Consider the following 12,202-nt stretch of genomic DNA (forward strand, 5'->3'; position numbering starts at 1 on the left):
ACAGCACAGGAACAGGCCCTTCGGCCCTCCAAGCCTGTGCCGATCCAGATCCTCTATCTAAACCTGTCACCTATTTTCCAAGGATCTGTATCCCTCTACTCCTCGCCCATTCATGTATCTGTCTAGATACATCTTAAATGATGCTATCGTGCCCGCCTCTACCACCTCCGCTGGCAACATGTTCCAGGCACCCACCACCCTCTGCGTAAAGAACTCTCCATGCATATCTCCCTTAAACTTTTCCCCTCTCACCTTGAAATCGTGACCCCTGGTAATTGAGTCCTCCACTCTGGGAAAAAGCTTCTTGCTATCCACCCTGTCTATACCTCTCATGATTTTGTAGACCTCAATCAGGTTCCCCCTCAACCTCCGTCTTTTTAATGTAAATAATCCTAATCTAAGGTAGTGTTTTTGATCTGCAGTAACTCAAGCCTGAAGATAGCCCATTTATTTCCCCCTACCAATTGTTGCATTATGTGCCTTTTAATTAATACCAATGACCTTTACATGTGTGAACCAATCACCCATGCCTCTTGCAAAATAGGTGAAAGGAAGATCAAGAAACAGTGCACTGATCAGCAGAAGGATCATCTCAGCAAACCCTATGGACAGGGAGCATAGAACTCCTTTCCCAGCCTTACCTTCCACTCATAAGGCCCATGTATTTTTCTATTTGTCTATCTGTGTGTGTGTGTGTAGAAGAGTTTGGTGTTTATAAGAGGGTTGGAGATTCAGCTGGTAGTTATATGCAAATGGCATTTAATTGTTTGTCTGCAGCTGGAATTGGTTTATTTCTAATAAATAGTTATTCTCATTAAGCACAGAAACCCAGTCTGTGCTTTCTGTCAACCTGTAGCTAAAACTGCAATTTGTGAATTTCACCTGCTTTTTAAAACCTTCAACAGTTATGATGACTCTGGAATAATGGGGCTTAATTTCCAGTTCACTACCCCAGTGAGGAGCATCACAGTGAGGAGCAAACATGAGGGGTCTAGACAGAGAAAACAGGAAGAACCCATTTTCTCTCAGAAAAGGATCAAGGACCAGAGGGCACAGTTTAAAAACAGCATGGATAGTCAAGATCTTTTTGCCAGGATAGGGGAATCCAAAACTAGAGGGCATAGGCTTAAAGTGAGTGGGGAAAGACTTAAAAAGGACCGAAGGGGCAACTTTTTTACACAGAGGTTATTGTGTGTATAGAATGAGCTGCCTGAGGAAGTGGTGGAGGCTGGTACAATTACAACATTTAAAAGGTATCTTGTTGGGTAACAAATAGGAAGGGTTTAGAGGGATACGGGCCAAATGCTGGCAAACAAGACTTAATTATTTTAGGGATGAGTTGGATCAAAGGGTCTGTTTCTGTGCTATATAGCTCTATGGCTTCTAAGTATTTTGTCAAAGAAGCAAGAGTGGGGTTTCAAAGAAGCTTTCCTCACGGCAAATAGTTAGGGCTTTGAAATGTGGTGGAGGCTGATTCAGTTGAGGTATTTAAGAGGGCACCAGATGATTATTTAGCGGAAATGTTGTGCAAGGTTACAGTGAAAAAGGCAGGAGATTGGCACCAGTTCCAGAAACTGAAAGCACCAGTTCACTTGGGAGGGCCAAATGGCCTCTAAATGGCACCGTAACAGTTCTGTGATCCTGTGGAGAGGCTGAGATTGTATTCCTTATCTCATCAAAGGTAACTGGGTGATTGAATTAATGCAGTTAAAATTACACAACTGTTTTGACAGAATAGAAAAGAAGGCAACGTTTTCATTCGTAGAAAAGGTGGGAACCAGAGGAACTGGATTAAAATAATTGCAAAAGCAACCAGGTAGGATTGTTTTTTTCACAAGCAGCTGATGCAGGCCTGAATACAAGGGACAAGGCCAGTAATCTCATGCTGTTGTATAATAGTCTGAAAGGTTCTGATAGGGTTAGTGCTTGACCCACTGCAGTAAAGTGCGTACCACTGTGATGAGATCATGAGGACGTGGAGTGAAGTAGGAACTCCTAGGGGAACAGCCCTTAAGCTGGTGTGCATTTACCAGTCTCTGTTTTCAAACTTTTGTATCTTCTGTCAGATTGAAAAGGGTGGGAGAGATTATAACTGGGGTTGGAGGGGTCTTTGATTATGTTGGCTGCTTTCCTGAGGCAGCAAGAGGTATAGACTGAGTCAGTGGGAGGAAGGCTGGTTTTCATGATGGACTGGCTGCATTCACAACTCTGTAATTTCTTGTGGTCTTGGGCAGAGCAGTGATATAATGCATCTGGACGGGATGCTTTCTCTGGTGCATCTATAAAATTTGGTAGAAGTTGTATTACTCCCTTTCTATCCCAGAAAGACCCATTACAAATGAAATTTCAAAACCTAGGTGAAGAGCTAAGCTTGTAAAGATTGGGTGAGAAGACAAGACAAATCTAGCAGCAGTTATTACCTGATGTCAAACTTCCCTTTCTGACGTAGATTAGAGGAGAAGGGAGGCAAAGAGTTCAATAGGTTTGAAGTCCTGGAAAAGCCTTTAGTTTTAGTTCCTTTTTTTAGGCAGTTGTATTACTACGAATAGTGATGGCTCAGTTGGGGGCTTTGGCTGTTTTGCAATGCAGCGTGAAGCCAACAATGTTAATTCAATTCCCTCACTGGCTGGGATTACCATGGAGGATCCTCCTCCTCAATCTCTCCTCTTGCCAGAGGTGTGGTGACACTTAGGTTAAACCACCACCAGTCATATCTCTCGAATGAGACCCAATGGTTCAGTAGAACTATGGAGACTTTATGTTTAACTTTACAAGTGGTGATCTTGTGGTGTAGTGGTATTATTCCAGCCGTAGGAGCTCTGTGTTTGAGTCCAATGCAGGACTTGTGTGTGGAGGCTGTGTTTAGGATGTAGTCATGGTGATTGGTTGTCAGCCTATATGTCCATCCACCGTGACTGCTCAGCCATTCTGCAGAGGCAGTGATAAGCCATGGCAGGACTTTTGCTTGTAAGTGTGGACCAAACTAATGAGGACATTGCCAACCTTAAGAAACAAGGGTGCGGGAAAAGACAGGCAGATGTTGGTAACAAAGATCATTGCAGTCTACTTAACCTTCTCATTTTGTTGTTCCCCTCCCCAGAGCTGAAGCATGAGATTCATGTTTGGAGACTCACAGCTCAGCGCATTAACCCTGCCAGTCGAGAGGAGACTGCAGTGAAGTGCCTACTCATGCAGAAGGTGCTCAATCTGGAGAACGTGCTCCGGAAAAAGCTTAGGACTTTTCAAAGGTTAGTTTTTTTTTATTTGTTCATTGCTGTTTAAGCTTTGTTGGTGAAGCTGTAGAATTGCAAATAAATTACAGTCCATGTAATGCTTGATTACTTATCCTCACATGGGGTTCCCACTGAGACTCTTTTTAACTTCAGGAGGCCTATCAACTTGAAGTGACTTTTTGGATGACTTTACTGATTTACATTTAAATACAACTGATTTATGCTCCATTTGCAATCTCTGCTCTGTAGCTCTCACTGCAATTTGTCCGATGTCTGTTCGTTGTGTTATGTTTCACACTGATTTAATTCTCACCAACTTGTGTGTTATGGTCGCAAGGAAGAAGAGTTGGCACACACCAGCTGGCATTGTTTATGAACTGCATCGAGGGTCTGTTTATGAAATCTCTTGGACATGATTAATTTGTTTGAGATAACCAAAATGTAAAACTATTTCAACAATTTTTCAATTTGGAGCAGTGTTTCTCCCAGAACCTGCATCTCCCATTTAAAAAAAATCATTGTTGAGATGTGAGCTTTGCTGGACAGACGAGCATTAATTACTAGTTCCTAACTGCCCTTGAGAAGGTGGTATCTATTGAATTGCTGCAGTCCTTAAGGTGTAGGTGCACCCACAGTGTTGTTTGGAAGGGAGTTCCAGGATTTTGACCCAGTGACACTGAAGGAATGGTGATGTAGTCTCAAGTCAAGATGGTGTGTGGCTTGGATGGGAACCTGCTGGTGCTGATGCTTCCGTGCATCTACTGCCCTTGTTCCTCAAGATGGTCAAGGTCATGAGATTTGGAAGATGTTGTAAAAAGGAGTTTTGGTGGGCCTGAATGCCACTGATTATCCGAGTATACAGTTCAAAGCGCGATCGTTATTTCATCCGTTTGAAACAATAATAATCTACTAATGCAGGCAGCCTATTTGCCTTTGGGAGATGTCCTGGAAAAGACGGTTTAATTTGTTACACAATGCTCAAGAATTTAACAAATTTAAATTTGTACAGCTCTCTCGTTAAAAAAAAATCAATCTGAGCTGTTAGCAAAGACCAGTGAGATGAAGACGGAGTGAGAGAAGAAATAATTGGTGGGGTTTGAGCATAGGGAGTGTTTTCTGAGCCAGACAAAAGTGCCTGTTAATAAGTAAAGGGGAACAGTGCAACAAGGAAGATAAATAACATGAATTAGGGTGAGACTTCCAGAGAGAATAGTGGCTAATACTTCTGGTGCTGAAGATGGAGAAGCAGGAAACAAGTAATGATCCAGAGTGAAAAGAACAGGGTGAAAAACAAAAGAATTGCAGATGCTGTAAATTAGAAACAAAAACAGAAATTGCTGGAAAGGCTCAGCAGGCCTGGCAGCATCTCTGAAGAGAAATCAGAGTTAACGTTTCAGGTCGAGTGACCCTTCTGAAAAGAATGGAGACTGGCACAGATGGCCAGAAAAAGTGGTGAAAGTTTAGGGAGGAGGTTGAAATGAGGTTGAGAGCCTCAACATCTTGCTGGTACACACAGAGAGGCAGCAAAGTAGAGAGAGAGGTTGGATGTGATGGGTAGAGGAACTGTAACATGAAGCATTAGTAAACGTTATGCTAACAGCTAGAGTCCGTCATCAATCATGTCAGACCAGATGAAACTAGGACCCGTGGAAAGAAGATTTGAAGGAAAGTGTGCTTAACCATATCTCTGTAAGTTGTGTACATAATTAATAAATGTTCCTTACCTGGCCCAACTTGGTTTTCAACCCTAATGTGTTAAAAGCAACCAGAACCTAATGTGATATTTATACAGAGCAGGCCATTGAGTCATCAGATCTCCTCTGCCATTCAATGAAGCCACTACTGGTCTCAATCCTAACTTCCATTGGCTCAGTACTCCTTATTACCCTTAACATTTAAAGAAATCTGTTCATTTCTGATTTAAGATTAATAATCCAGCTAGCAACTACGTAAGAGTCCTTTGTGTAGGATAAAGCTCAGAGTCCAAAGTTCCGGGTTAGCAAGAATGTTAGAAGTCAGATACATCAAACATCAGTCTGTAATATTGTCAATGAGTGGATAGGGGTTTCAGCAGGCCCAGCAGTGTTAAAACATAGCAATATAGGAAATTTACAAACCAAAAAAGTCACACATCCTGATGGCAGGAGACAATTCTCACCCACAGGCAGTAACCGTGAACAGAAAGCCAGAGCTCATAACAGAAAGAAAATCCCAGACAATTCATCCTGAGCTTTTTAAATCCAAAATATACTTTGTTCATAAAATTTGTAAAAGTACATTTCAAAAACATTTTGACTTGGAAATTACAGAAGATGCAATAAATTTCAACTTGTCTCTGTATGCATATTCTGTTCTTAGGCGTCTCTATACAATTGTGATACTTTTAGTATTTACTATATAAATTTTATGTTGGGCACGCAGCTCTAATGCAAGACATTTCAAATGGGAAAGTTACAGAAAGTACGGCAGAAATACGTTTCTTCCATGCACTATGCTCTTCCCTCAGGTGCCTCAATGCAGTTTCAATGCACTTGATGTTCTCAGAGCAAGTTCGTTTTCAGGCATACAGTACTAGGGGTTCAACAAATGGCAGCTCCTCAATGTCCTTGGCTAAAACTCCTTGGGCAATGAAAACCACCCCAGGAGATCACAGGGACGACATGTGGGACATAGTCAGAATCTTTTGCACATTGTAACTATCATTCCTGCAGCTCACCGCAGCAGTTTGTTGCAATCAGGTTCAGGAAGCCAGGGCGATGTTTTTTGCTTTTCGTTTCCTCCCCGTTAATCTGAGGCATTGATGCCAAGCAGAAGATTCTGAATAATCACCCTGGTTATCATCTAACTAGTCATGGACTGGGATTTGAATCTGCAACCTTCTGGTGGGTGTTGCTTAATGCTCCACCATCTGGTGCTTTTAGATAGTAAGCCATCAGACTTTCAACTATGCTTTAATTATATCATCAAAGGGAATCCGAGATTCTTAAATCATTAACTCGAAAGGAGCAGACTGGGTTCAAAGGAAGAAACCTCATCTTACAGACACAGAGGATTGAATTCTCCAATATTTTGGCTCAGTGTCAATTTCAGGAAGTTTCATGCAGGGTTTCCCTCTGTGAGCCCTGGAGACTTTACTCTCATAATTTTCCACTGTGCACCTTATTAACAATGCACTCTGACTCCATGGCAACATTCTGGCACAATCTTGCAGCCAGCAGAGGTGGAGATGATCATTGGGTGCTGGAATGTTGCGGGAATCATGTTGCAAGCTTTGTATTTAAACCCTAGCTGCACACAACTTCAAACCATGCAAACCAGGAACTGTCCTGAGCGTGCCGATGTACAATTCCGCATGGCATGGTTGAGAGAGGCAAGTTGGCACCCTGCTTTGCCAGCAGCAACCTGGAGACCTTGGTGGACGGTGTGGTGCAGAGGAAGGCCGGGTCTTTGCCCAAGGCTGACAGAGAGAGACCACCGCACCAGATGCTGTCAGACCACCCAGGCCAGTGTGTTGCCCACAGTCTGGAGGAATGCACTGAAATGCCACTAAGGTCTGTACTCTGCCAGGGTAAGTGCCACCATCTTCTCCACTACTGCACCACCTCCCATCAATGCTCATGGTCTCCCACTGTTCAATGATCAACATCAATGCTATTACTAATCTCCACTGCAACAATCACAGCATCTATCCATACATTCTTTGTGAACAATTCAGAGACTGAATATATTTAATTTCTGTCCTTTTGGACTTCCCACTTATTTCTGTTTTGTGTATTCCACTTTAATTCTTCTCACATTTAGTCATTTAACAAACTCATTTGGTTAACTAAGGAAAGACTAATTAAATTGGCTCATTACAAAACCAGAGCTCATTTGGATCTGGGAGAAAGGTGTCCACAAGAGAAGGGATTTAAAAATAATTAATCTTATTGCAATCAGCCAATTGGGCAGGTGAATAACGAAGGGGAGGTAGTTCATCACTCCTCACCTGGAGGATTTGGATTTTGGGTATCCTATCTGGAACCCTAGTGAATTGGGGAGCCTTGCTCAGGGCCTGGACATGATAATACTCAGGTTACCCGTTTTGGAGAGGTAAGCTACCTTTTGGATCTCGTCCTGGAACACAGTTGAGCAAGTTAAGGTGTACCTTGGGAGAGGTCAAGTGTCCTTTAAATCATTTGAGGGCGGCACAGTGGCTCAGTGGTTAGTTCTGCTGCCTCAAAGTATCAGGGACCCGGGTTCAATTCCACCCTCCGGCAACTGTCTGTGTGGAGTTTGTACATTCTCCCTGTGTCTGCGCGGGTTTCCTCTGGGTGCTCTGGTTTCTTCCCACCGTCCAAAGGTGTGCAGATTAAGTGGATTGGCCAAGCTAAGTTGCCTAGAAGGTAGGCAATGTAGATTAGCCATGGTAAATGTCAGGTTATGGGGATTGGGTTGGGGAGTTGGTTCTGGGTGGGGTGCTCTTCGGAGGGTCATTGTGGCCTCTATGGGCCGAATGGCCTTTTTCTGCACTGTAGGATTCTATGGTTAACTTCAGGAAAAAAAAACCCAAAAAGAAATGAGTACCACTGTTGCGCCTTGCTAAAAGTAGACATTAATGCCCATAAACTCAATTCTCAAACTCATTAGAGCTGTCAGAAGCCCCCATCAAAGAAACCTGTAAAATATGTCAAGAGAACGGTGTCAGAAGGACATGCCAAAAGCACCTATCGAAAGATGCTATCAAGACATTTAAAATTCCTGCAATTTAAATCTTTGAAACAAATTACTGGTGAGTTTAAGAAACAGTTGATCACCATTTGGCTAGCTTTTTATTTTAAGTTTTTTTTTCCTGAATTCAAATTTCACCACCTGCCATGGTTGGTTTCAAACCCATCTCCCCAGAACATCATACTGAGTTCTGGATTACTAGTCCAGTAATAATACAACTACACCACAGCCTCCACTGATAGTGGCTACAGGTGAACCCCTTGAGGGTCTTAGGTCAGTCTCATTAAATATTTTAGGGTGGAATTCTACGGTGGATTAAATTCCCAACCATTCCACATGCTTTATTCCCATCATTTGATCTGGGTTTAGACAAGCAGGAATGATAGCCTGGCTCATCCTTGAGGTCTAATCTTTGAGTTGACACCTTGTGGTGTAGTCGTAAGTTACATTTGTCTGGATTTAAGATGAACATCATCAGAATTCTGAGTTGCTAGTCCTTTGTCCTACAGGTGATGTTTTCTGCCTTCAGTGAAATTAAGAAGGGTGAAATTGAAAAGTAAAGCTGCAGAATGTTATTGAAATCCTCTCTTGATTGAGTTACATCCAAAAAAACAAAACAAATTTAATTCTGGGTGCAGCATCCTTTGAACATTAAGTGTGAAATGTAAAAGTTCATTTTGTTATTGCCTCACTTGTGAAATGCTGCAGAGTACAATATTCCTGAGAATACTATCTGCTTGTTTATTGCTTTATTTCATGTTGAACGTACAACTGCAGCATTTGGATTTATTGATGTCCTTTTCTATGTTTTAGACAAATTTCACACGATGACAAAAACTGGGAAACTATCATTCAGGAACTGCAGAAAACAGTAAGGAAGTTTTAAATGTTTTATCTTTTAATATTAAAAAATAAACCTCCATCTGTTATATATGCAACTTAAAGCTAGTCTGACAAATTCTATCTTTTAACTATTTCTACCTGATTGCTGAAATTTATGGAAAATAGTTGATTAGCACCTAAAAATACTGAACATGGAGACCATCCTGCATTGCTAGTGATTCTGATTTTTAAAAAAGATAACAATAAATTTAAAACTGAAAGAACTGCAGATGCTGTAAATCAGAGACAAAAACAGAAATTGCTGGACAAGCTCAGTAGGTCTGGCAGCGTCCGTGGAGAGAAATCAGAATTAACGTTTCAGGTCAAGTGACCCTTCCTCAGTTCTGAATTAATAAGGCTGGCACTTTTGTTTTGTGAATTGGAAAGGAATGTTAGGCACTTTTTAAAACTTGAGATGATACAACTGTGACATCACCGACCTCCCTCAATGTTCCTGTTACACTCTGAAGGCTCTGACACCCAAACTTTGCGACTTTCATTTCTATTCATTGAAATCCTTGGTGGTGCTTTGCACTGTAGATTTTTATCCTTAAGTAGATTAAAAATCAAATAAACAACTGGGACTTTTTTCACTGCAGTGTAGGAGGTTGAGGGGTGACCTTATTGAGGTTTATAAAATCATGAGGGTATAGATGAGATGAACGACAAGGATCTTTTCCATAGGGTGGGGGAGTTCAAAACTAGGGACATATTTTTCAGGTGAGAGCAGAAAGATTTAAAAAGACATGAGGGGCAATTTTTTTTTTTACACAGAGAGTGGCACATGTGTAGAATGAACTGCCAGAAGAAGTGGTGGATGCGGGTACAGTTACAACGTTTAAAAGACATTTGGATAAGTACATGAATAGGAAAGGTTTGGAGGGATCTGGGTCAAGTGCAGGCAGGTGGGACTACTTTAGTTTGGGAACATGGTTGGCATGGACTGGTGGGGCCGAAGGGTCTGTTTCCGTGTTGTATGACTCTATCTCTATGAATGTAGCTGAAACTGAGTTGGGGCAGAGTTTTAATCGGTAGGACCAACTCTTCATTTATTTCAAGCAGTATTTTCTGAATTCCACTGTTAAGCAGTGAAGCAGCTTAAGGCTTAGGTAGAAGTGACTTTCTTATGGAGTAAGAGCCAATTAAAGCAAGAAGAGAAATCAGTTATTGAGCCTTTAGAGCCCATTTTGCCATTTAGCTAGATCAGATCTGATCTGAATTTTAACTCTATTTGCCCAGCTTTTCTCCATCGTCATTAACATCCATCCCAAGCAAAAGTCAGTCTCGTATTTGACATTTTCAATTGGCCCAACGCCTGCAGCCAATTTGGGAAGTTCTTTCAGACTTCCACTATATTTGTGTGGACAAGTGCTTCCTAATTTCACTACTAATGGTCCAGCTCTAAGATTCTGTCTTTGTATTCTAGATTGTCTCACAAGAATAAATAGCTTCTGTGTACCCAAATGATAGAATCTCTGTGGCATGGAGGACATAAGACAACATGGGAATTTGAAGTGGCATGCAGGTTGTATGGGGCATGAGCAGCAGTACAGGGCAGGGGAGGGTGCTAGTTGAGGGGTGAGGGATAGAAGGCTCAGCACACCATTGTTCTGCCGTTCACACATTTCGATCACTTAATCTGCACTATCAACGTCCTTCCTTCCCTAACACTCCACCCCTCCACACCATACCATAGCATAAATGCTGCCCCCTCCAAACTTTACATTAGCTCTGATGAAGAGTCATCTAGACTCGAAAAGTTGGCTTGCTGTGTTTTTGTGGATGCTGCCCGATCCACTGTGATCTGCAGCATTTTTTGTTTTTAAAAGTTTTCAACTGAGAAATGCCTTTCAAACAACCCAACTCAATCCTAGCCTGTCTTCCTGGCTGCCTCTGAGCTGCATCAGGAAGTGGCAGACCCAATTTGACACGACCATCGCTCCAAACTGGATTTGTTTCCATGGTTACTTGGGTCTGTCAAACCAGGAGATTTCTTGGCCTGAGCTTCTAACCTCCAAGGTGCGAATCCAGCCACAGATCCAGCTGGAACAGCACTTTGGCTCAGTGGTTAACACTGCTGCCTCACAGCACCAGGGACCTTGGGTGACTGTGTGGAGTTTGCATGTTGTCTCTGTGTCGGCGTGGGTTTCCTCTGGGTGTTCAGGTTTCCTCCCACGGTGCAAAGATGTGCAGGTTGGGTAGATTTGCAATGCTAAAAATTGCCCCATAGTGTCCAGGCAGGTGTAGGTTTGGTGGTTTAGCTGTGGGCTTTGGGTCTGGGTGGGATGCTGTTTGGAGGGTTGGTGCAGACTTGATGGGCTGAGTGGCCTCTTGCTGCCCTGTAGGGATTCTACCATTAACTCCAGGAAAACAAAACAAAAAGAAATTAATGCTACAAGAACAAAAGCACAAGAGATGCTTAAGCATTCAAGCTAATGGTCAAGTTGTCCTTACTCGTACTAGTTAATGTTGCTGTGTGGCTATTAGAGGCCAGACCATTGAGAAGTAATGAGATATATTAGAGAGATAAAACAGATTGTGAAATATGTTACAGTAATACAAGAAATCATGCAGAGCATGCAATAAGATGGGGGCCAAAGTCTGTTTTTGATCCATGGCCATTATAAAATTTAGTATTAGAAATGATCAAAAATTGATTTTTAGCTTGTCAAAACTTTGTGAACAATCATTGATTGTAGTGTGGACCTGTGACTGAATTACTCTGCCATTTTTCCTTCTGTGCACAGAAATCAAGATTTGATAATGTCACTTGATTTTTCTTTTCTGTCCCATTGATTTTATGGAGGAAGCTGCAATTTTTACACAAATTCTTTTTTTATTGATTATATCTTTGCAGCACAGGATAATGGACAAAGCCCTCCTGGTTAAATGCTCAATAGTTTTGGGATTTGTTATCTTCATGTTCTTTCTCAACTCGTTTGTTCCCAGCATCCATCTCGATCTCGGTAAGTAAGTCATATTAGTGATGGTGCAGGCGGTCAGATCCACATCTAATATCCTCCTGCTAATCCCATATCCATCTTTTTTACATCTCACTGACCTTTGTGTTTCGTCTCTGGATCCCATTTGTTTCCAACTTGCATTGTTTGCAGCCTCTTAATGTCTGAAGGTGGCATCACCTTTTTTCAGGTACTATCCCCACATGTACCCACTCACACTCCCAAAAAAACTTCTGCCATTTTGCTTAGTTCAACAATAAAACCCCTTCCAGATCTGGCAACTCTGTGCTATAGTGGGTCTGCCTTGTACCTTCAGTGTTTTCAGTTCATATTTCAGTTCTTTATGTTGATAAACAGAAGGATAATTTTACTGTGGCAGTGAATTCCATAGATTCACCACTCTCTGGCTGAAGAAGT

General features: G+C 41.9%; 1 protein-coding gene across 1 annotated transcript in view; it reads left to right on the top strand.

Moving 5' to 3' along the window:
- oca2 (oculocutaneous albinism II) overlaps nucleotides 1–12,202 on the top strand; it is a 403,227-nt gene that overhangs the window by 246,455 nt on the left and 144,570 nt on the right. The window contains exons 18-20 of the mRNA XM_048598233.1: nucleotides 3,101–3,248; nucleotides 8,757–8,814; nucleotides 11,683–11,791. Coding sequence (XP_048454190.1) covers nucleotides 3,101–3,248; nucleotides 8,757–8,814; nucleotides 11,683–11,791 — 315 coding nt within the window. The remainder of the gene's footprint in view (nucleotides 1–3,100; nucleotides 3,249–8,756; nucleotides 8,815–11,682; nucleotides 11,792–12,202) is intronic.

Source organism: Rhincodon typus, chromosome 6 (genome assembly GCF_021869965.1).
Source record: "Rhincodon typus isolate 14 chromosome 6, sRhiTyp1.1, whole genome shotgun sequence".
Lineage (NCBI taxonomy): Eukaryota > Metazoa > Chordata > Chondrichthyes > Orectolobiformes > Rhincodontidae > Rhincodon > Rhincodon typus.